At 46.6% G+C, this 24,287-nt stretch overlaps 1 protein-coding gene and 1 long non-coding RNA gene across 7 annotated transcripts; both read right to left on the reverse strand.

Moving 5' to 3' along the window:
* Positions 1 to 2,407: 2,407 nt before the first annotated feature.
* On the reverse strand, positions 2,408 to 10,149 carry LOC138144776 (uncharacterized). Its single transcript, XR_011164021.1, has 3 exons — positions 10,003 to 10,149; positions 7,948 to 9,721; positions 2,408 to 4,516 (listed from the first exon to the last, which is right to left on the reverse strand). It is a non-coding gene; the product is annotated as an uncharacterized lncRNA (long non-coding RNA).
* A 2,699-nt stretch (positions 10,150 to 12,848) lies between these two features.
* LOC138144777 (phospholipase A and acyltransferase 3-like) lies at positions 12,849 to 23,986 on the reverse strand. 6 transcript variants are annotated; one of them, XM_069066186.1, is made up of 5 exons: positions 23,797 to 23,986; positions 23,054 to 23,111; positions 15,221 to 15,323; positions 14,634 to 14,902; positions 12,849 to 13,055 (listed from the first exon to the last, which is right to left on the reverse strand). In XM_069066186.1, the coding sequence occupies exons 2-5, from the start codon at positions 23,057 to 23,059 to the stop codon at positions 12,957 to 12,959; spliced, it is 477 nt and encodes a 158-aa protein (XP_068922287.1). In that variant the 5' UTR covers positions 23,060 to 23,111; positions 23,797 to 23,986; the 3' UTR covers positions 12,849 to 12,956. The 6 variants fall into 6 exon arrangements, with proteins under 6 accessions (XP_068922287.1, XP_068922290.1, XP_068922288.1 ...); XM_069066189.1 differs by having other exon boundaries at positions 15,221 to 15,356; XM_069066187.1 differs by lacking the exon at positions 23,797 to 23,986 and adding an exon at positions 23,623 to 23,779.
* Positions 23,987 to 24,287: the final 301 nt, after the last annotated feature.

Raw genomic sequence — 24,287 nt, forward strand, 5'->3', positions numbered from 1 at the left:
TGAACATTGACACTTCAGAAATCAGCAAAGGCTACAACATTTGGGCTTGATTTATTGCTTTGTTGATTATCTAGATGTAAAAAAGTGATGGCGAAAATGTCAACATTGCAGATGAAAATTACAAGTCAGTATGTCATGTGTTTCCAGAGAGCTACTTGTTAACATTTACCAGCACACTCTTGTTTATAATTTAATATTTTATGTATTAATAGTAAAGTTAAGTAATTTTCTTTCTATACTTTCCTGTTTGTTTTTGTTAGTACCATATATAAAGTGGTGATTATTTTTATGAATTTGTTGTTGTAACCTACTGCTTTACTGAAGCTATTAATCCCTTCAGTTTCATTCTGATTCTGTGGGGTTTTATAAGTAAACCATCGTATTACTTGCAAATAGGGATAGTTTTCCTATTGGCCCACACTGATCTCTCTACTTTCTCTTTTCTTATTGCTACAGTAGCATTTCTAGTAGTAGTAATTATGGCCCAAAGACAAATCCCTCTCTGCTTATTCTTTTGTATTTCATGTTGATAGTGACCAACTGTGATTCCAGAGGACCAGGGCCACCTGCACTCAACTTGTAAAAATATATTAATGGATGTGTGTGTGTGTGTGTGTGGATATATATATATATATATATGTATGTATGTATGTATGTATGTGTGTATACGCACAAATGTTTATTGCTTGTATGAGATATATTTTGGACATGGCCAGTATAGGAATGTATTTTTCCTTCATAATGCTTATTTATTACAAGGGGTTTTGTGTTTTTTTTCCTTAATGGGGAGGGAAGTAGACGCTTCACAAAATCACAGAGGACAAGAGAATATCCAGAAAACAGGATCAAGTGTTTTTTTTTTCCTAACGAACTATGTACAAACGAGATATGTGCAGTTTTGCTCATTAAGCATTTGATACTGTCTTCCCAGACATCATCCCCTCTCACGGATTTTGTGACACTTCTTTCTCCTGGGTCTTCTAACTATCTGATTATTCCTTCTCAGTCTCTCTTGCTGATTCATCATCCATATTGAACCCCCCCATAGCTGCGGGTATACTCTAAGGCTCTGTCTTGGACTTCTTTCCTCTCTTCATTCATTCTCTCGGTGAGAGAATTAATAAGCCCTACTATGGGTTTAATTATCATAATTACTTAGATGATACCAAGTTTTGTATATGCAGGTCTAATATCCTTCCTAAGGTTTTAGTCCCACATGATCAGTTGCTTATTGCAAACTGAAGGGCCAATTTTGTGGGACTCTCTTCTCCTTATGGAGGATTGATTACTCAGTAGCCTGTTTGAGAGGCAGGCAGAATTGGTGAGAGGAGAGAGAGAGGGAGGGGGAGATGCTGGATTCTTCCCGGTTCCAGGTTTGAGAGAGAAGATCTTTGATGCCAACCTCTTGTAAGAGTGCTGAAAGGAGAGAAAGACTCTGGGGAGCAGCCGTGAGAGGAACTGAGAGTCTTCTAGCATACCTTATTCTCAGCTTGCTATACTAGAGACTTCAGGGAATTTTCCCAACAGCTGAGGGACTCCCCTGTTGGTTGAGCTGAGCTCTCACTCCCAGTAGGAAAGCTCTTCCAGCCTGTATTGTCTGGTAGATACCTTCCTATATCTGTTTCTCTGATGTCCGTTTTGCTGTCGACTTGGATAAATGGGCTTCTTTGCTATTTGCTATGTTCATTGTGTAACTAGTATTTGGTGAGAAGGGAGGCAAGCCCTGGATGTAGAGCTTGAGGATGCTGTTTTTCCAAAAATGGTCCAGAATTTAGCTTGAATCTTAAAGTTACTTTCTCTGGACTAACCACAGTTAAGGGGTCAAATAGACATACATCTAACCCAGTAAGTGCTGCCTCCCCTGCCCCCTGGAGAGTGGAGTGGCCAGGCCTCTGGCCTCTCCTTTCTTCTTCTCTTCCTGGTCAGAATCAAAGGATCACAGGTGGGAGGAGAAACATCCTTTTACAGTTATTTATAGAATATTTTCATTGTGTGAGTGTTCTTATGTAACAAAGTGAAACAATAGCATGGTGATCTCAACTGAAAGTACATGCAACATTTCATGCCACTTTAAGACTCCTCAACTTTTCTATTTTAAAAAAGGAAACAAAAATATAAGGAGAGGAGGGGGGGAGGGGAGGGGAAATAACTGACAATGTAACCTTGAGCAAGTTACTTAACCCCAATTGCTTTAAAATAAAAAAAATTAAAATTAAAAAAAGAAAAGACTGGGAAGGCAAGAGGAGGCAGGCTATAAAAGGGCTTTGAATGTCAACCAGAATTTGATATTTGAGCCTGGAGAACAGGAAGCACTGGAGTTTATTGAGTGGGGAGGGTCAGGGTGATGTTGGACCTGTGGATTTTCCTTTAGTGGCTGAATGGAGGATGGACAGACTTCTTTCCTCCCCCCACCCCAGCAGCCCCAGCAGCCACGACTACAGTCCAGGCTCAAGGTGATGAGTGCCCACACCAGGGGGGTGGCAGTGTCAGAGAGAAGGTTGTTCAAGAGATGCTGCAAAGGTGCCATTGACAGGCCTTGGCAACAGCTCGGGCACGGGGGTGACAAAGAGTGAGGAGTCCAGGATGATTCCTAGATTGTGACTCTGGGGGGATGGTGATGCCATCTCTAGTAATATGGAAGATAGGAAATACTGAGTTCTGATTTGGATATGCTGAGTTTAAGATGTCTACTGGATCACCAATTCAAGATTAGTTAGAGAGGCAAGGTTGGAGGTCAGCAGAGAAATTGGGCCAGGATAGGTAGTTTGGGGATCTGTCAGCATAGAGATGGCAATTAAACTCATGCCAGCGAGGTGATCGCCAAGTAGAGGACAGGGAAAGGAGAAGAGGACCCCCACCGTGTATGGAAGGAACGATCAAGATGTGGAACCAGAAGACTGAAAAGGAGTGGTCAGAGCAGTCACTCAAGAATGGGCACCAGAGAGCAGACGAAGGCAGAGGGGAGCAGTTCTGTAGCAGCAGATCCCTGTCCCTGAGTCCACAGGGCAAAGTATGAGTTAAAGAGGGATGTGGCTCCATAGAAGGCTTGCTGTTGACGGCAGATGCTCACTCAGGTGCCTGGAGCACGGGTTCCATGGGGAAAGTGGAGAAACTGACCTCCCTGCCTGCCCCTGCCCTGTTTCCCCTGGATGTGACTGGGCCCGCGTCTGGCCTGGCTCGTTCGTTCTGCTACAGGCTCGATGCTACGCACTTAATCTTGCTTGTCCTCAACTCCTGAGTCAGCCTCAGACATACGTATTTCCTTGTGTCCACTGGCTCTGAGCATCAGGATTTAAGGGCATCTCTGGAATGGCTCGGAAGGTCGTGACTTTTGCTAGCACAGGCCTAGGATCCCAGCTCCCAACCTCTTGTGACAGTATCTCGCTCAGTAGGGGCATGATCACCAAGACATTCCTGTTTTATAAATAAAGTCTCAGAGCAGAATTAATGTGAACATCAGAGTGGGAGCCTAATCCTTTTGTGTGATGCTGTGTAACTTAAGTGACTGGTTCACCAAGGGGGCAGGGCCTGGGGCACCATAGCAACATCTCAAATTGCATATGGGAATCTGAAAACCATGGCTAGGAAAATCTAGAAAAGAGCTGTCCAATATAGTGCATATTACATATAATTCCACAATTTATATTTATATATATGCTTATATAGTCCATAGAATTATTAATAGGATGGGTGTTCTGACTGAAAAGAATGACCTTTCAAAGGTCTAAAAGCATATTATGCCTTTGGAACATGAGAATGCTCTCACCACCATGGCAATAAACACTTTAGGGACTAACATTTAAGGAAGTCCTATATTGTCATAGGATATAGGAGGAGTTGTCCCATGAGCAGTAGATGAGTTATCACAAGCGCAAAACTCAAAAACTGGACTAGAACCAGGCCAGATGTTGTTCACAGGCCTACAAGGGATGGCCCCTGCGGGAGCTTGACCTCTAGAGTCACTAAGCATTGCTTTTGACCAGTGTCATTCAAGGAATGCTTTGGAACTTTACAAGCCTCACTCTGTCCTTCACAAGGGATAACCAAGTCTAAAATAAGGAGGTCTGGGCTCAGGGTAGGGCTGAGAAAGTGGGTCAGACCTTATCTCCTGGGCTCAGTTTGGTTCCAACCCCTGTAAGGATCCTTGGCTTTTATTGAGGCACCACAAGCCTGCTTGGTTCTTTCCTAAAATCCATTCCTTTATTCTGACCACCATTTATGCAGTGACCATAACTCTTGACCCACCTGAATGCCACTAGGGATCCCATTTCTCAGGTAGTTCGAAAAGTAGTCTTCCATCAGCTTGTACAGAACTTCATTGCCCACCTCCTTCAAGGATTTTAGGGCCTGCTGAACAGTCTTATTATTTGAGAGTAGCTGGTACCTGTCATCATTTTTTTTATTGGTCTGTATCTTGTCTATGCCAATCACCATGGACAGAAATTCCATCTTCACCAGAGCTTTGTCCTTTACAGCTGACATCTTGATAGATATTCATCAGAACCAGCATATTGACCTTTTAGTCCAAAAAAAAAAAAAAGAAACTTAACAGTGAGTTCTTTCTTAAGCAGTCCTTTCCTGGATCAGACCTAACGGTCCCTAGGGAATGATGTCACAAATTGTGGGAGAATCTGGGTGTTCCCCCCACCTCATATCCATTGGGAGATGCTGATGTGGTTTCAATGACTCAATATGAATCTGTCGTCCATAAACTTATCCAAACTCTTCTTGCAGATGAATGCTAGAATTCTGTGTGCCTAGGGGAGCTCAAGGAGCCCCAGGCAAAGCATTACAAAGGCCAGGGGAGGAAAGGGCATTGCTTAAAGCTCCAGGACTGATCTAGCCAAGCAGACAGCATGTGGTATATCATTCTTTCTCCCATCTCTGGTGTGCACATAGGTGCAGACTTTTAGTTTCAATACTAAGAGGATGTCCTGTCATCCCAAACCAGTGATGTTGACCTACACACCCATTCCCAACAACCTTTGTGTTTTCTTAAAGGGTCCTGGATCTTTGCCATTCTCTGCCTAGGACAACTCCTAGTGCAAAAAAGAGAGAGAGAAGGGTGTTTAAAAAGGCGTGGACATTAATGGGTGAACGGGCTATTCGGGGCATCCACCTTGCCTCCCTGTGGCAGCTAGGTAAGCTCTACAATGCATGGAGTACTGGGTCTGAAGTTAGTAGTGTGACCCTAGGCAAGTCACTTAACTGCTGTCTGCCTCAGTTTCCTCAATTGTAAAATGAGGAAAACAATAACACGTACCCTCACAGGGTTGTTGTGAAGATTAAATGAGGTATTTGCAAAGCACTTACTGGTCCATAATGGGGCTTGATAAATGCTTTTTCCCCTCTCTTTCCCATACCTCCTCCCCTTAGCTTCTATCACATTGATAGCATGGGATCTGCAGGGGTTGCTGTGCCCCAAGACCACCAAAGCATCGCTACTTCTCCTTCAACCTCTACTTGCTGCTTGACAGACACCACTTAAAAGCCCTGCTCTTATGCCAGGCAATTGGAGGCAACAGTTCTATCTGAGGTCATTTTCTTTTTTCCGGTAGGGTTTGTTTCATTTTCATTTATATTTTGTTTTCTACATTTATGGTGTGGAGATTGTTATGTTTTGGGGACTAAAGGATATTCTGACATGTTATTCTGGCCTTCTATTAACGTCTTTCTGGATAGTCTGTAGATGCTTAAATTTCCCCTGCCCTCTGCATTGACAGTGTTGCTTGGGATAATAATTATTGTTTTCATTCTCTTGTTCTCATTTTTATGGAGTTCAACTAGAAACTATTTTAGAATCTGTGACTGTGCTATTATTCTATATTTAATGGGTAGATCAGAATAAATGCATTTGTGATTGAATAAAAGTATTGGGATAGAATTCATCGTCTGTAGGCTCAGTGAAAACCTCAAGACACTTTCAGCATAAGATGGGAGGCAGAAATGACTGTATCTCTGCCTCTTCTGCTTAGTCTCTCTATTTTGAAATGTTTTCATAGTTTGGAGTCATGGCAACTGTATATTTGTTGAGTTCTCAAGCAGACTTTCAGGTCTATATTTGTAGCAGGAAAATTTGTTATATACTAATTTATGAAAGATACAAGGGTTTTGATGTATAATTCTAGACACAAGTTGGGGTCTTGCTAGGTATTCAGTAGGTGCTAAAGATTTTCATCTTGCAGTGATGGATGTTACACCATATTTGGGTTTCCTTGGCTAATCTATATTTAGTAGTAACTACATGCTCCTCAAGGATTGCCTTCTACATACAATTAAAGACCTGAAGAAGAATTGTCATTATAAATCTCTCCTATTTCTATAAATGAATCCATGTTTGGGATACTTGCTCAACCCTGCTGTTCCAACATCCCATTTACCAAACTGATGCGGATTTTGTCCATGGAGGGCCTTCTCATTCCACTGTTGGTTCCTAAATATTTCACTGGCTCCACTCAGAACTAAACCACTTTTGGTCTCTCTCAACCACCTATTGTCAGCACAAGAAACTGTTGACTGCTTTTTTTTGCCCAGAAAGTATTTCTGTAAGTTTTAAACCTCCTTGTCACATGCTCTGAGAATATCTACCAATCCTCTTCCCTTCTTGAATATTTTACTATGGCTGTCATAGATAGATGGATGATAATTATTACCTTTTACAGTACCAGGTCAAATGATAGGAAGAAGAAACAAGATCCTTGCTTAACCCCTTTACTTACATCAGAAGCTTACACAGTCTTTCTCCATTACAAATAATGCTAGTTCTAAGTTACACACGTGCACACACACCCAGATATGCACAGACACATAGACAAAAACACACACGCACACATTTGATCATACCTATGCTTCTGGGTAAGGTTTTAAAAATAAATGACTGCTGTATTCTATTGAAGGTATTTTCTGCATTTACTGGAATAATCCTGTGGGTTTTGTTGTTTCTGTGATAATGCTAGTATTAGTGATATTGAAATAGAGATCACTTTTATTATAAAACCTCCTAGAATTCATCTTAGTCATTCAGAAAAAAATCCAGACCAATGAGTGCAAGAGCCAAATGACCCAGAATCCCAGGAAGGCTTCTCGCTAGCTGGTGTACAGAGAGGAAGGCGGGTCAGTATGGAATGTGGTGACCTTCCATTCTGTCTGAGCACTCAGCTCTGAGAAGAAGACTGCTTTGGGTTCTTGGTCCTAGAGAAAATCACCTCCCTAGGGAAAGAAAAGAGTGAGCAAATAAGGGGCAAATCCGGGTGCCTGGGGCAACAAGACCATGAAGCTCTCTTCATGGTGAATAAGCAAGAGGAACTAGGGTGAACCAGATTGGGCATCAAGAGTAGGAAATACGATTGATTACAATCTCAGTAGAAAGTTGTCAACCCCTGAGTGAAGAAGGTGGAGGAAGGACAGAAGAATTGCAAGAAGAACCTAAAGTCAGAGGTGTCTGGCCTTGAGCTGTAGGGCTTCACACAGTTTTGTATGAACAGGCAGATGCTCTGACCCAGGACAGCCTTCTACGTGAGGGCAGGAGGTGGGTAAACAGTGGAAGAAGCCACTTATTGCCATCCTTGCGAACTCTGGCAAGTGTCAGATTCATAAGCTAAACAGAAACCATGGCAGATATTCAACTGCTGGAACAGATTCATGATAGAGACTGTGGAATGTGGTCTCCCCCACTTAGGGACTGATAGGAGCTCTGCTCTGAGAGTCAAGAGGCCATCCTCAGGTGGGAAACATCCAAGTCTAACGTAGGAGGGCCATGCCCAGGGCTGGGTTGAAAAAAGGCAGCTATGCTAACATCCCACACCTCCCATTCCTTTCAGTTCTAAGCCTTGGAAGCATCCTGCATGTTACTATACCAACCATCCAACCCAGCAGTATGATGTGCTGAAATTCCTTCCTTCTTACATTCATTCAGCCACCACTTATGAAGCGCCCATTAGAACTTACCTGCTTAGGTCCAGCAATCCTGTATCTCACACAGGACACCAAGTAGACCTGGGTCAGCACTGAACACACTTCATGCCCAACTACTTTGAGGCCCTCGAGGCCTTCTGGATGATCTGGCAGAGTGGGAGCATCTGGTCTTTCCAGCCCTGTGTTTCTGACAGTGTCACAAAGGAGTCATTATGGGAGAGTCCAGCTGTCCTCCCTGACATCAAATGTGCCCCATACATTGGGATGACCCAGACAGCTTCAATAACCCTTAGGAGTCTGTCATCCATGAGTTGATCCAGACTTCTCTTGTGGCTGAATGAAGAAAATCTCCTTAAGAAACAATTAGGTAGAGCCTTAACCTATTTTTGTGTCTAAGGAAATACAAGCAGCCATGAGTGAGCAGCCCAGAGGCCCTTCAGTCCTCTGTAGTGGGGGTAGGGAGGTAGGTGCTTCCAGCAGAGGCACACACTAGATGCACACAGAGGGCTCCTGTGGTTCCTTCTCCCATCTGTGGAGGGGAAATATGTGTAGACCGTTGGTTTCAGTACAGTAGGGCGTCTGATCAGGCCCAGACAGTGGCTGCCCTAAGTACTCAATCATGGCACCTTGTGCTTTAGTAGAGAATCCTGGCTCTCTGGCGCTCTCTTTGCTGGGCCTAGGTCCTCACCCATCACTGACGCTCAAGAATGTGTGGATTCTAGTGGGTAAAGGTGAGAGGTAAGTGGGTGGGGGTACATTCTTGCTCCTTCCACGTTTGACCTTCCTCATAGGACTAAGGACATGCAGGCGGGGGGGGGGGGGGGGGGGGGCCCGCTGTTGTTCCCCAACACTCATGAAATCTCCTTCCTTCCCCAACCTTCTTATTCTGTTTAGCAGCCACTACACACAGACATCTATTAAAAATGTGTCTCTTCAGTTCTTTGGATCAGCTTTAGGTCTGGGCTGTTGTAGGCAAATGATCCCAGAGCATGTTTCTAATACGTGTATTCTTGGTTGAGCTCCTGCACATGCAGCCCACCCTTGAAGGACCTCAGATCTGAGCCATGCCGGCAGCTCCTGCTACAGCAGAAGCATTTCCATTTACAGTGGAGGGATTCAGTGGAGTGCACCAGGTCTCAGCCTTCCTGTTGGCTGGTGAAATGCCTACTTTTTCCAGAAGCATTTCTGCATGTTTTTAACCTACATGTGTGCTCTGAGAATGGCTCCCAGTCCTCTTCTGGGGAAGTGTTCATCTCCCAGATGGTTTTTCAGAGACCTAGAGGTTCTTGCTGGGACCTTGGCCTTTTGGCTCTCCCACAGATATTAAAAGAACTCAACAGATGTAGGGTAAATTCTGGAACATGGTCCAGATACAGCTGAAAAGAGGGGGGTGGGTGATGGAAAGGGTAGGTTTCAGTTTCCTGAAATTCCAGGAATGGGAGGAAAGGCAAGGGCAGAGCCCTGCAGGGTCAGCAAGACAGGATCCCGAAATAAGCTTTAGCAAGTCTTGGCCATGCCAGGGAGGAGGAAAGGCAAAGACAGGCTCCCAGCCCGGTGCATCTGCGGGCAGACACTGAGGGAGCTTCCTACAGAAGGTGGGATGGTAAAGATAAGAGCTGACCTTTATTCTGTCCTTACCAAGGGCCAGGCGCTGTCCAAAGTACCTTATGAGTATTGGATCATCCCCATTTTACAGATGAGGTTCATGACTTGACCAGGGTCACAAAGCTAGGAAGTGTCTGAGGTTGGTTTTGATCTCAGGTCTTGCTGCCTCCAGGCCCGGAGCTCTGTGCGCTGCAGCTGAGCCCTGTAAAGGACCAAAGGCAGGGGAGGAGGTGAGAGACGGCCAGGCATGGGGCACGGGCAAGTGCAAAGGCGTGGGGGTCGGAGATGGGGCGTCTGCTTCCGGAGAAAGCCTTCGAGGTCTGCACTCTCCCCGCTGGCCCTTCTTTTATAAAATCAGGGCCCCGGAGGAGCTCCGAGGCCCCCTAATTTCTGGGGCCAGGCCACTGCCTTCTCTAGTGGGGCGGGGCTCAAAGCCAAGCGCTGTGGCGGGAGGACCTTGAGCCTCTGTCTCCTCATTTGTACCATGTACACTGTTGACTGTGTGCCTCCCCCTTCTCTGAGCCTCAGTTTCCCAATCTGTAAAAGGAGGGCTTTGGACTAAATATGATTTTCACCCAGCCACGAGCTGTCGTCAGACTAATGTGTGTGTGGCCCTTTAAGAGCCAGCTCCAGGACCCTGCCCTCCTCCCTGGGAGCTTCAAGGGCCTCCTTGCGGCTGCGCGGCGGAGCGGCAGCCCTCCCTCCACCTACCACCTTTCCTTCCCCCACCCACCCCCAGAGCAGTCGTTTTCAAGCCTAGAACAGAAACTTCCTCCGTAGACGTGGGAGGAGCGGAGTCCTGGCATCGCTACCCCACAACAGGAAGCCCGGAATGCTGCGGGTGGAAAAGTGCTAAAAGACCTGCGCAGTAGGTGCTGGGCGGGGAGGGGGTTCTGGCGCCTGCGCGCTTGCGGTGGAAGCTCTCCTGCCAGCCCAGAAGGTGGCGCTCGTGGGGCCGGAATTCAGGCCTCAGGCTGTTAACGCCTCTCCCTGTTTCCGGCCTCTCTAAGTTTGGCCCCTTGGACCACATGCGTCCTTTGGCGCGGCGCAAGACTGCGGCCTACTGTTAACCCCTGGAAGAGGCGCGTGCGCCACCAGCCCCCGCCGCAGCACCCACAGCCACTGGAGAAGGCCGTGGAGACGGCCCCTTCCCTTGGCAGCGCGTGCGCGCTGATGACGAGGCTGGCGTGGGCACTGCCAGGGCGGCCCGTGCGTGGGAGCCCGTGAAGCCTGCGCGGCCCGCCACCACGTGGGCTGCCTCGGGAGTTGCCTGAGGCCCAGCAGGAGAAGGCGCCGGACCCCGCGGGCCGCTCGCAGCCCCCAGAATGGCAGTTTTGGGGAGCGCTCACAGGGGGCCCTCCCGAGGGCTCTGCAGTCGGCTGTGGCACGGGCGCCCGCCTGGGAGCGCAGCCCTTGACGCCGGCCCGCACTATGGGGCGGCCGCGGGGCGCTCCGAGCGCGCGTGGTGTCGGACACGTGGGCGCGGCCAGGGCGTCGGAAGCCATTGGCTCCCCGGGACCTCCATTCCTCGAGGGGAAGATGCTTGGGGGCTCATCCTTGGACTCAGCGCCAGCTCCCCACTGGCTGCCTCCCTCCCTCCGGCAGCCCTGGTACCACCCACCCAGTTACAGGCTGTACAGCTGAAAAGCTTGTCCAGAAGCGGTACACACCTCCACTCTTTCCAGAAGCCTTGGACGCCTGACTGACTTCTCATTAGCACCACCCAGTAGTGATTGGACACCCACAAGTATTACCCCTCTGCTCCTGACCTAAGTGACTAACAGGTAAAGTTTTATTAAGAAACACTGAAGATCCCTTACGTTCATATGACATTTTATGCTTTTCATCTTCACACACATTTCAGCCTGAAGGTACTGCTGGGGAAGAAGTCAGGAAAGTGCATGGACTCTCAAATGAAAGATGAGGAAACTGAGGCACCGAGGGAAATGACTTGCCAAAGATCATATAGTAAGTGAAAAAACTGGCTCCCACACTGGGCCCCGCCATTGTTCATATACCCCAAAAGCTGCCCTTTGTGAAAGGGAGACTCTCTGAGTAGAGTGACTTCTTTCTCAAACCAAGTGGAGTCTCACCTCATGTAACAACAAAGGGCTGATTGGTTGCTCTTTCTTCCCCCCAGGCCCATTCTTGCACATGCCTCTACCAGCTGCCCTTCACTCTACTCCATCCCAGTACCATGCTCCAGGCCTCTGGAGGGGCACCACCCAGACTTTCCTACCCTGTACCCATTTCCTCAGATCACTGGTGGCAGATTAGCCAGACAGAATCTGAGACAAAGACAGTAAGAACTTACAAAACAAATATCACCTGTCACTTTACAATTGGGGGGGGGGGGAGATGGAGGAGAATTCCTGCATTTCTCGAGTTTTAACTTAACGCAGTCAATCTCTAATGGTGAATTTCAGCCAGATTGGTCCTTTAATATACTGGAATCCTTCCCTGACACTCCTGTAATCACATGGGAGTCAAAAAAAGAGAGCTTTTCCATCTTCACCCAGCCTCTAAGATTGCCTGAGCAGGGTCCTCCTGAAGCACCCTGCACCCCAGCCCTAAGGCCATGGGAGTATTGAAGAGGGAGACTAACTTGCCCACCCACAGGGATCCTCGGGATGCACTTTCACTTTCCATTCTTAGTAGCTAGCCATAGGAAGTCTGTGGGTAGCTTTTACCCTGGGCCATGGAGCCACTGGGTGTGGATAGAGAAATTCCAGACTCCTGCCACCTAGAAGGGTCTTGTCTTAAAATCCCATTTATGGAACTGAAAAATAGAATGGATGACATTATCCTCCCTTCTTTCCCCCACCACCATAATTCTATGAAGTCTGACATTACTATTTGTTTGTATTTTTCACACATTGTTTTATATAATGAGCGTTTGAATATGCTGTGTTTGTGAGGATTGGCTTCTTTTAGAAAGTGCTTGTCTTTGTCACAAGAAAGGTGATAATGCCACCGAGCTGTACCCCAGCACACCATGAAGCATCTGGGCATTGTGAAAAAGGCACTGGGCTTTGCTACCACAGGACCCCAAAGGAAGCCAGCTCTCAGCCTTTCTGACTCTGTGACCTTGGGCAAGTCACAACTTCTGTGTCCCCTCCTCTCTCAGATGAGGGATGGACCCTTCCAATTTTGAGTCCATGACTAAGGAGTGGGAGGCACATTTATTATTGTTTTCCTCCAAGTGTGGAAAAGGAGAGACTGGACCAGCATTGAACCAGGAAAGATTTATGGAAGATAATTCAGGTTTCAGTCTAAACCAGGAAAGAGAGCGTGAAATAGACTCATCCTGGGCCATTTCCCAGTGGACCTTTTTTTGGAAATAAAATCATCTTTAATAAAAGCAATAAGGCACTGAATGCCACACTGCACAATGTAACTTGTGGTGCAGCTAAGCTCCCATAACTTGAATGGCTGTCTTATTGGTTTTTCTGTTTGTTTCTTGAAACCAACATGCCAACAAAGCCGGCAACAGCCAAAGTGCCAGCTATCCCAGCTCCCATGAGGAAATCTCTGACCTGTAAACAGAAGAGAGAAATGCCATAGTCAATAGGGAAGCCTACTCCCCACCATTCCAGCCAAATGTTTCACTCTGGCTAGCTTAGATTTGGCTCTTGGCTCTCTTGGCAAAAGTAAAGAATTGACAATTCCCAGGGCATGGTGCAGGGACATTTCAGTCAGAGAGGGAGGAGTGGAATGATCAACATGGGGATAAACCAAACAAAACAGGCTGTGAGGGGGCAGTTTTAACTTTGTAGCTACCTACCATAACATTGTTTTTTGTCAACCTGCCTTCCCCACCTCAATCAGTCCCTCGAGGCAAGAAGCAGGGGTGATGGGCATGTGAAATTGGTGGGCCATTCGAGGGAAAAGAAGAGGAAGGTGAGGACTTACTAGGGCAATGGAGACAAAATGACCTTGACTGCCAGAGGGCATCCTCTGGGGTCTGGGAAGCTCTTTTTTTTTTTTTAATGTTTTCTAAATTTTCATTCTTTATTAGCATTCTTTTTTTTTTTAATTTGGAGTTTTAAGTTCTCTCCCTCCCTCCAGCATTTCCCCCCATCAATCAAGAAGGCAAGTAATATGATATCAATTATACATGTGAAATTAGGCAAAACATTTCTGTATTAGCCATGTTACCCAAAAAAGGCAAGAAAAGTAAAGCTAAAAAATTATACTTCAGTTTTATGCAGCTTTTTTTTTAATGCCATGATGAATGGTATAGAAGGTCTGATGAAAATCAATGACCTTTGCCATTTCCCGAGGGCCTGTACAACACAAGGGACACACAAGGGAGCTCTCACCTACCAGCATTATATTCAGGGAAATAAATCCAACAAATAACATCAGGAAAATCATTAATTGTCACCCTTTGGACATGATTCGTTTGTCAATTCTGGTAGGTTAAGAGTCACAGACTAGACAGAAGCCAGGGCAGATGTTGGAAACATGCTGACAGAGACTGCAATCATCTCTCCTAAAGAAATGGGGGAAACTTGACCCTAAGGATTGCTACAATCCCACCTTCTGCCACAGTCCTTTCCCAGCCCCCTCTCCCCAGCTGCTGACACCTTCCCCACTCAAACTGTCGTTCATACTGGGAATACATCTTGTATGTACCCATTTCTTTACATACTCCCCCATTAAAATGTGGGCTTCTTGGGGCAGCTAGGTGGCCCAATGAATAGAACACCAGCCCTGGAACCAAGAGGACCTGAGTTCAAATTCAGCCTCAGAGATGGAACACTAGCCATGTAACCTTGGGCAAGTCACTTAACCCCAATTGCCCTGCCCTTTCCCCCCCAAAAATGTGGGCTTCTTGGGGGCCAGGAACCCTGTTTGTGCCTTTCTTTTAATACAATGCCTAGCATACAGCAAGTGCTTAATAAATGGTTGGTGACTGACTTCACCTGTTTCAGTCAAAGGAATTCCGAGTTTTAGAGTCAGCCTTTCCATTATGAGGAGCTGGGAGGACATCCTCAGATGGGAAAACTGAGCTTGAAGCAGGAAGGCCCATGCCCAAGGCAGACAATCCTGTAACCCCCCCCCCCTAACGCTGTGACCCTGTGGGAACACCCGCCAGCCTGCAGGCGCACCTGGTCGCTTCGAGGGATCCCGTATCTCAGCTCATTCACAAAGTGCTCGCAGTTCTCACTGGTCAGTTTGTAGTGGACATCCTTCCCCACCTCCTCCAAAGCCCGCTGGACAATCTTGCTGGGGGGCAGCGGCTGGTACCTGCTATCATGTTTGTTATTCACTTGGTACTTGTCCCTCCCAACCACCACGCAAAGAAGTTCCTTCTTCACCGTGGCTTTATCAGTCAGGGCTGACATGATGCTGGAGGCACCAGCCCCAGCGTATTCACCTTTCAGAAAGAAAAAGAGAAAGGAAAGGTACCCCCAGGGAGGTCTTTTTTAAGCAGTCCCACCCCAGCTTGGACCCATTGGCCCCTTCAGTCTCATGGCTCTGACAGTGTCATAAAGGGGCCAGTTGTGGGATGATCTAGCTGTCCCCCAAAATCAAAATTGGGATCCACTCAAGTAGCTTCATCAGCTTCATCACCAAATATGAATCTGTAATCTGTAAACAGAGATTTTCCTTCACAGTCATCTAATCAGCTAACCCTTCAGGGTCTGCCCCCTCCCCAACATACACAACCCGGAAAAGCAGGGATGCTTCTTACTTGGAGGTGCCAGATGGACGACATAACCATCACCCACATAAACAGCCCAATGGTGGTAGCACATTCGGAAAATCTCAATCAGGTCTCCAGGTTTGGGCTCTGGCTACAAAACCACAGACCAAGGCCAGGTTAGAAGCTGCATTTGGAAATGGAGAAAGATGAGAGAACATGTTCCAAGGGGGTTGGGACAGGCCATAAAAGGGTTCATTGAAGGAACTAGGGGTGATGAACCTATAGAAGAGAAGACTTAGAAGGAATATGATATATTGGGAGCCAAGATGATGGAATACGAACCAGGATACAGTTGAATTCTCCCAGCCTTCCCCTCCAAACAAGTTAAAATAATGCCTCAAATAAAATGTTGGAGTAATAGGGCCAACAGAAGGTCAGAGGGCTCTATTTTCCTGGTCTAAGAGAACTTAGGAGGTCTGTGACACAGGAGCACCAGCAGCAGGCCTTGGAGGTGGCTGTGACAGCCACAGCAGCTTCAGGAGCTCGCAGTCCAGAGATGGAAAGGGAGGTCAAACAACTGGACAGAAAGAGATTATAGGGGACCCTTTGCTGATGAAGCTGGCGCTGATTGGCAACCCAAGGCAGAGAACAGTGCTTGTTATTGATCACAGATGAGCAGAGATCCTGATCACAGCTCCAGGACCAAGAGGAGCACCGGCACTTTTGGCAGCAGGGGAGCAGGGATCCTTCCTGGTTAAAGGCCAGAGCAGATCAGGAGGGCAGTGACTATACCTTTCTAAGGATCACAGCTCCTTGGAAGCACCAAAAACTTGCAGACCCCCCAGAACAAGCTCTGAAAATAGTAGCACAATAAAGCCTAAAGCTTGGTACATGCCTCTTCACTCCCAGGTGAGCAGAGCCCAACTTTAAACTAAAAGTCAAAATCAAAAAATAGGCTGAAAAAATGGGCAAACAACAATTAAAAAAAAGAACTTGGCCATAAAAAAAAAATACTAGGGTGGCAGAGAAGACCAAGATATAAACTTAGAAGTAGACAATAATGTGAAAACAGTTACAAACAAAACCTGGAGTAAAATGCTAATTGGACACAAGACCAGCAAGAATTCCTGGAAGAGTTTAAAAAAGAGATGAGTCATAGAGAAGAAATTGGGGAGGGGGAGTGGGAAATGAGAGTGGTGTAAGAAAATTATGAAAAGAGAACTGGTAAAGCTTGGTAGCTTTGGTTAAAGCTTGGTTTAAAAAAAAAGACACAAAAATTCACTAACAAAAAGAAGTCCTTTAAAAAATTTCTTAAAAAGGGGCAGCCATGGGGGTGGCCAGGTAGCACAGCAAGTAAGAGCACCGGCTCCAGTGTTGAGAAGACCTGGAGATCGAATCCCCGACTCAGACACTTAGCACCCACCCAGAAACACCTCGCCATGTAACCTTTAGCAAGTTACTTAACCCCAATTGCTTAGGGGCGGCCAGGTGGCTCAGCGAGTAAGAGCACCAGCTCCAGTGTTGGGATGACCTGGATCAAATCTGGGCTCAGATACTCAGCACCACACCCAGAAATAACTGGCCTTGTAACCTTGAGCAAGTTACTTAACCCGGATTGATTTGAAAAAAAAGGGGGGGGGGCAGCCAGGTGGCGCAGTGAGTAAGAGCACCAGTCCCGGCGTCAGGAGATCCAGGATCGGTTCCAGCCTCAGATACTTGGTACCCACACAAAATAACTGGCCGTGTAACCTTGAGCAAGTTACTTAACCCCAATTGCTTTAAAAAAATTTTCTTAAAAAGTAAAATAGGCCAGATGGAAAAGGAGGTACAGAAATTCACTTAACAAAAGAACTTAAAAATTAGAATTGGGCACATGGAAACTAATGAAACATCAAGAAACAATAAAGTCAAAAGAATGAAAAAATAAAATAAAATTTGAAGTATCCCATTAGAAAAACAATTGACCTGGAAAATAGATCAAGGAGAGATAATTTAAGAATTACTGGACTACTTGAAAGCCATGATAAAAAAAAAAGAGCCTAAGACATCATATTTCAGGAAAATTGCCCTGATATCCTAGATCCAGAGGGTAAAATAGAAATTAAAAGAATCCACCAATCTCCTCCTTAAAGAGATTCCAAAATGAAAATTCCCAGGATCATTAGAACCAAATTTCAGAGCTCCCAGTCAAAGAGAAAATATTGCAAGCAGCCAGAAAAAAACCAATTCAGATATTGTGGAGCCACTATCAAAGTCATACAAGATTTAATGACTTTTACATTAAAGGAGTGGAGGGTTTGGAATATGGTATTCTAGAAGGCAAAGGAGCTAGGATTACAAGCAAGAGTAATGTACCCAGCAAAACTGAGTATAATCCTTCAAGGGGAAAAATGGACATTTAATGAAATAGAGGAATTCCAAGCATTCCTAATGAGAAGACCAGAATGGAATAGAAAATCTGATATTCAAACAGAAGACTCAAGAGCAGCATAAAAAGGTAAGCATGAAGGAGAAAGCATAATGTACTCACTAAAGTTAAGCTGTTTACATTCTTATATGGGAAAATAACACGTTTAACTCCCAAGAACTTTATCATTATTAATGCAGTTAGGAGTCTGCATAGACAGAGGACATGGGTTTGAGTTATGCTGTGATCATTTCCAAAAAAAATGAAGCAAGGAGAAAGAATGATGTACTGGGAGAAGGGGGAAGAGAGAGGTAGAGTGGTGTAAATTATCTCACATAAAAGAGAAGTGGAAGAAAAAATGGGAGGGGGAAGTGTGGCAGATAATATTTGGATCTCACTCTCATTGGAACAAGTTCAAAAAGGGAAGAATTGTGTGTGTGTGTGTGTGTACACACACTTAGTTGGATATAGAAATTTATCTTACCCAGTAGGTAAATAGGAGGAGAAGGGGATAAGAGAAAGGCATAGAGAAGATGATGAAAGGGAGGAAAGACTCAGAAAAGCAGTGGTTAGAAACAAAACAGACTTTTGAGGAGGGACAGGATAAAAAGAGAGAAGGATAAACAAGAAAATAGGATGGATGGAAATATATAGTTAGTCATCATAACTGAATGTCAATGAGATAAGCGAACTCATAAAATGGAAACAAGACACACAGAGTGAAAATAAAGGGCTGGAGCAGAATCTACTATGCTTCGGTTAAAGTAAAAAAACAAAAGGCAGGGGTTGCAATCATGATCTCAGACAAAGCAAAGGCAAAACCAGACATAATTAAAAGAGATAATCAGGGAGACTACATTTTGATTAAAGGAACTGGAAACAATGAAGTAATGTAAAAAATTTTACAGCAAGTTTCTCAGATAAAATCTTCATTCCTCAAACATATGGAGAACAGTTAAATTTATAAAAAACAAGAGCCATTCTCCAATTGATAAATGATCAAAGGATATGAAGAGGCAGTTTTCTGAAGAAGAAATCAAAATTATCTATAGTCATGAAAAATACTCTAAATCAGTATTGATTAGAGAAAGGCAAATTAAAAGAACTGAGGTACCGCCTCACCTATTGGAAATGACAAATGTTGGAGGAGTTGACAGAAAATAGGTACATAGTACATATAGGTACTGTTGGTGGATCAGTGAAATGGCCCAACTATTCTGAAAAATAGTCTAGAACTATCCCCAAAGGGCTATAAAACTATGCATTCCCTTTGACCCAGCAATGCCATTACTAGGTCTGTACTCCAAAGAGATGAAAGGAAGAGGAACTATATGTATAAAAATATAGCAGCTCTCTTTTGTGATGGCAAAGAATTGGAAATTAAGGTTATGCTCTACAATTGGGGAATGGCTGAATAAGTTGTAGCACAGGATTGTGAAGGAGTATTGTCATAAGAAATGATGAGGGAGGTGGTTTCAGAAAAAAAAAAATTGGCAAAACCTAAATGAACTGATGCTCAGTGAAGTGAGAAAAGCCAGAAAATCACTGTGCACAGTAGAAGCCCTGTTGTGATGAAGACCCACTGACTTAGCTACTCTTCCAAAGGGCTCATGATGAAAAAATGCTGTCCACCTCCAGACAGAGGACTAGCCAACTCTGAGGGCAAATCAGAGTGTCATTTTCTCACTTTTGCTTGTGCTTTTTTTCCAATACAGCTAACACGGACATGTGTTTTGTATGATTTCCCAGGTACAACAGATAGCATATTGTTTGCCTTCTCCGTGGGTGGCAGAGTGATGGAAAGAAGAGAATCTGAAACTTGAAATTTAAAAAGAAAAGATAAATGATAAATTTTTTAAAAAGAAAATTAAAATGGACAATTTAAGAGGAAATTGGGAAGACTTCTGTATACTGTTACAGAGCAAAGTGAATAGAAGCAGAAGAATTTGTACAACACTACAGAGAAAAACAACTTTAAAATTCTGATCTATACAATGCAAACCTATGAGTCCAAAATAATGAAGATAGGACAGGGCACTCACCAGCACACACAGAGGGGCTGAAATTAAAATACAGAGAGAAAGAGGAGGAGAAATACCACAGTTCTCTTCAAGAATTTTTTTTTCTTTTGTCTTTTTTGGAGGGGGAAGGCAGGGCAACTGGGGTTAAGTTAACTTGCCCAAAGTCACACAGCTAGTAAGTGTTAAATGCCTGGGGCAGGATTTGAATTCAAGTCCTCCTGACTCCAGGGCCAGTGCATTATTCACTGCACCACTTAGCTGCCCCATCTCTTCAAGAATTTTAAAGACCATGGGTAAATGGAGAGATCCCTAGACTTTAGAACAGGTAGATCTGGGTTCAAATCCTGCCTCAGCTGCTCTCTACCTTTGTGTGACCCTGAACAGGTCACCTTCCTGGGCCCCAGTTTCCTCATCTGTGAAATGAAGGTTTGGACTTGTAAAAGAATTTGCATCCTTTCATATTAAGGGGGAGTGTGGGAAGGTTTAGTGAAGGCTGAGGCCTTTGGGGACCCCAACCCTACCACAGCCTTGGCAAGTGACCCAGTTTCCAATCCCATCTCAAATTTTTCCTGGCTGTGTGACCTTGTCAAAGTCCCATGGTGGCTCAGTTACCTTGTCTGTCACGGGAAGGGGCTGGCACAGTAGCTTCAAGGCCCCTTCGGGTCCTTCATCTTCCTCTATTCAGCTGCTGGTCTCAGGATCCTGGCCCCCTAAATGTTGTCTCCTGCCTGAACATCCCTCTCTTGACCCTTTGTCCTCTCCTCATTCCAGGGGCTTATCATTGTCCTCGAGGTACAAAACTGAACACAAGGAACACCATTTTGCAAACTACAAAACTACTTCTTGTCCATATTAGTCATCATAGGCTTCCTCTGGCAGCCTTGACAGAGATGGGGCCTCTCTGCTCCAGCTTCAGCCAGAGGAAAGGCCCTGGGGCACCAAGGTCATGGGGTCATGGGACCCGATCTGGAAGGAGCCTCAGAGGCCACAGCTACTCAACTTGGAGGTGAGGAAACAGGCCAGACAAATGATGTGATCTGGGCAGGGCCCAGCTGGGAGTCATGTCACCACGCCATCACTAATAGGTTTCAACAATTAGAGATGAAACCAAGACAGGGTTTCTGACTAATCAGTTATCCAGAAAACTGAATTATGAATGATTCAGGGAGTGCCTTCCCTCATTAATTATCTCCAGCTTATCTCTTCTCTGCCTGGTTTATGCAAAGTTGTTTGCATCTGCCCCACATGACTGGCAGCTCCCTGAGGCCAGGGGCCCTGACCTCACCTTGCTTTGTTCTTCACCTTCTCCTGGCTGGCACAATGCACATAGTAAGTATTTAATAGATGTTTGTCGCCTGACTGAAGATGCATTTCTTGAGCATTTCAGTTAAGGTGAATCAAAGTGGAAAATGTTGCTGCTCTAGGCTTCCAGAAAATCACTGCCTCATTGACTTTGGAATGTAAACCAGGCAACACCTTACTCTCACTTCTCTATTCTTACCATGTCCAACTTTCTGGTAAAACTGTTTCTGATCATTCCAGAAGTGGAAAAACAGTGTAGACATGGGCAGTTATAGAAGTCATAGGGTTGGGGGGGGGGTCCCCCTTTAGAGAAGCTGGAGTTTAAATCAACCCATTTGGGGAGAGTAAAGCAGGTAGAAAGGAGGCCATGTGCCAGGCTCCTCCTGGCACTAAACACCAGGGTAGCTGTCGTCAGTCACCGTCTATTCTTTTACCAGGGCATGTGCTCAGACTTGGCACAGGCCGGGGTGGGGGAGGGGAGGTGATGCTAAAGCAGGCAGACAGAGGCTACAGCCTTACCCAGAATACTTCTTGCATTGTGTCATCTTCTCCTTCCCCTACTATCCTGTCTCTGGTCCAAACAGAGAGGATCCAGGGTATCACCCTTCCCCTACTGCTATGGTAGTGCAAGCACAGGCCTGGAAGGCCCTCCTTGGTGACCATGGGGAAAGAAACTAAAGGTCAGACCTGGCCAGTACTAAGCAAAACTGGGAAGAAGGCAACGTTCCTCTTTGACCTTATACTCTTTTGGGACATGATGTAGTGCTTGCCTAATTCCTGCCAATTCCCACAAGCAGAAGATGACCCAAGCCCTCAAATGGCATCTTTCTCTACTTCCCTCAATCAAAAAAAAAACATGTCCTCTACCATCTATAACTCATACAGGGTATAAACAAATCCACAACAGGAAGACAGATTAATTCAGCTAATTCTTAGTAAGGTTTCGCAACTGATGGTGGCTAAAATTCTCATCCTTTGCCAGGAATTTCTTTATCAGGAGCACACAGTCTTAAGTCAAATGAATGAATCTCTAATCGTGAAATTCCTCAGGATGGTACGTCCTGACATGTTTGGGCAGGGATCCCTCCTGGTTCCCTCAAATTTCCCCACATGGGCCGAACCTGCTCCACTTTTTTGGTGAGGTCCTCTGCAGTACACTACCTCCCTGCTCTGTCTGCTGCCATGGCTGCCCGGGAGCCTCATCTCCAGAAAACTCTGGCTGAACACTCCCCAGCACCTCTGATATCCCTTGCTGAGACCCCCACCTCTGACATCCAGTGCTCTGAGACCCCCACCTCTGACATCCCATTCTGAGACCCCCAACTCTGACATCCTGTGCTCTGAGACCCCCACCTCTGACACCCCATGCTGAGACCCCCAACTCTGACATCCAGTGCTCTGAGACCCCCACCTCTGACATCCTGTGCCAATCCCCTCTGGGGTTAAGCAGAACAGCCCTGACATCTTGTGCCTTAAGCCCCTCCCCCAGTTCTACCATCCCTGATCTGACATCCCTTGCTCTAAGTCCTCTCCCCGGCCAAGCTCTTACACTGTTCTCAGTTTCACCCATACCGCCCAGCTCTCAGACCTTGTGTTGTATTCATGAAAATGAAAGTCTTTTTAAGCTCAAGTTTCAAAATAAAGCAAAACTGAAACCTGAAGGGCTCTGAAGTTCTGGTCACCAAGTGAGTTATCAGGCCTGTGCAGAATAGACAGGGGCCATTCTGTCTGAGGCTCAGCCACCTCCCTGCCCAGCAGTTTTGCAGGGCCCATGAAGCCTGGCCCTTGTTCTAGCTGCCGCACACCCTTTCTGTGTTCTTGCTAAAGGAAGGTTCTATTTCCCTGCTAGCACTGTCTTTATCCAGTTCCATTCTATGCCCCCATTGTCCTCCGAACCAGCCCACAAATGAATTCCCGATACTTCCTTTGAATAATAGAGATTCAGTTTCTTGTTGGGAAGCCACCAGTGAGTGCCTGCCTGGTAAACAAAATGAAGAGAGAGTTGTCTCATGCTCAAAATGGGGCCAAAGGATCCTCGAGAGCGCCTTGGCCTTGGGGTTTACTCAGCCCCTCTCCCCCCAAGTCCCGGCCTACAAGTACCAAGCACAAATCCTTACTGCAGTTACTTACAAAAGCTTGAAAAGTACCTACTTGCATCTCTGTGCTCCCTCAGGGTCTGGATGTCGCTTCCTTGGCCACTGGGGGATTCCTGAAAAGAAATGGCAAGAATCTCTAGTGCCAATAACAGGAAGCAAAAAAAGGAGGCCAGAGTGGGGAAAGGTGAGCGTGGGTCCCTGGGGCCGAGGCTGCTGCGGCTGGACCCTGCAGCTCGGCCTGCCAACTGTTCTCCATCCTTCCCCTGCTAGTCCCATTGGGCAGGGAGCAGAGCGGTCTTTAAGCCTTGATTGGACCTGGATGGACCACTGAGAAGAGGGGAGCTAGGATACCTGAAAGGAGGCGGCTGAGGCTGCCACCCGGCACGCTCGGGGCTCACTGCTAACAGGCGCCCGTGCCAGTGGGAACCTGCTGACTTCCACACATTCCGCCCGAAAGCGCTCCCCGGGCACGGCCGCCTCCCGCAATGGGCGGGGAGGCGGGGGAGCTGGGCAGTGACACCGCAGGTGATCTGTCCCGCCCCTCTGCCCGACCTGTTCAGTGCGAAGATCTAAAGCGGCCCCTGGAGATCCCAGAGCACAACACACGGGGCGCGACCATCCCACCTGTGCTCCCCGGCCCTTGACCGACGAAACCGGACCGGCGAGGACCCTCCGGCAGGTAGGAAGTCAGCAGGAGGCCCCAGAGGCCGAGGAGAGCCCAGCGCCGGCTGTGGCTGAAGTCACCCTGACTCCGCCCAGATCAAAGAGCGCAGCTTGGGAGGCTAAATCGCAGCTCACCTCGGGGACAGCGCTGAGTACTGGCCGCCTTTGGAAACAGACGAGGCCTCCCGGAGGCGCAGAAGCGAGTGCGGGCGGCCGGGGCCCAGCTCTGGCCAGGAAGGGGCTCTTCGGCTCGCGAAGTTGGCTAGTCTGGAAACGCCCCAGCCGGGGCTCAGCTGCTCCGGAGCCGGCCGGGGGCGGGGTTGGCTCCCGGCTCCTCCAGCCCACGTGACGGCGGGACAGCATCGGACTGACCCGAGCCCCATCCCACAGCCCCGGTTCCAAAGCTGCTCTCGAGCTGCGCTGAGACCGCCCGCCCCTCCCCACTTTAATCTCAGAGCTTTGGGAACGTCCTGTGTAACAGCCCCGACAGGGGTCATTCGGCTTTAGCTTGAAGACCTCTGGGGATGGGGAACTCACCACCTACCTCATGAGGCAGCCCCTTGAGAGAAGTCTTTTCCGCCTGACACAGAGCTGACACTGGGCTCCCCAAATTGTTCCTAACTCCG

Source organism: Petaurus breviceps, unplaced genomic scaffold (genome assembly GCF_028583685.1).
Source record: "Petaurus breviceps papuanus isolate PSGF00001 unplaced genomic scaffold, PetGlider_PUasm1.0 90721, whole genome shotgun sequence".
Classification (NCBI taxonomy): domain Eukaryota; kingdom Metazoa; phylum Chordata; class Mammalia; order Diprotodontia; family Petauridae; genus Petaurus; species Petaurus breviceps.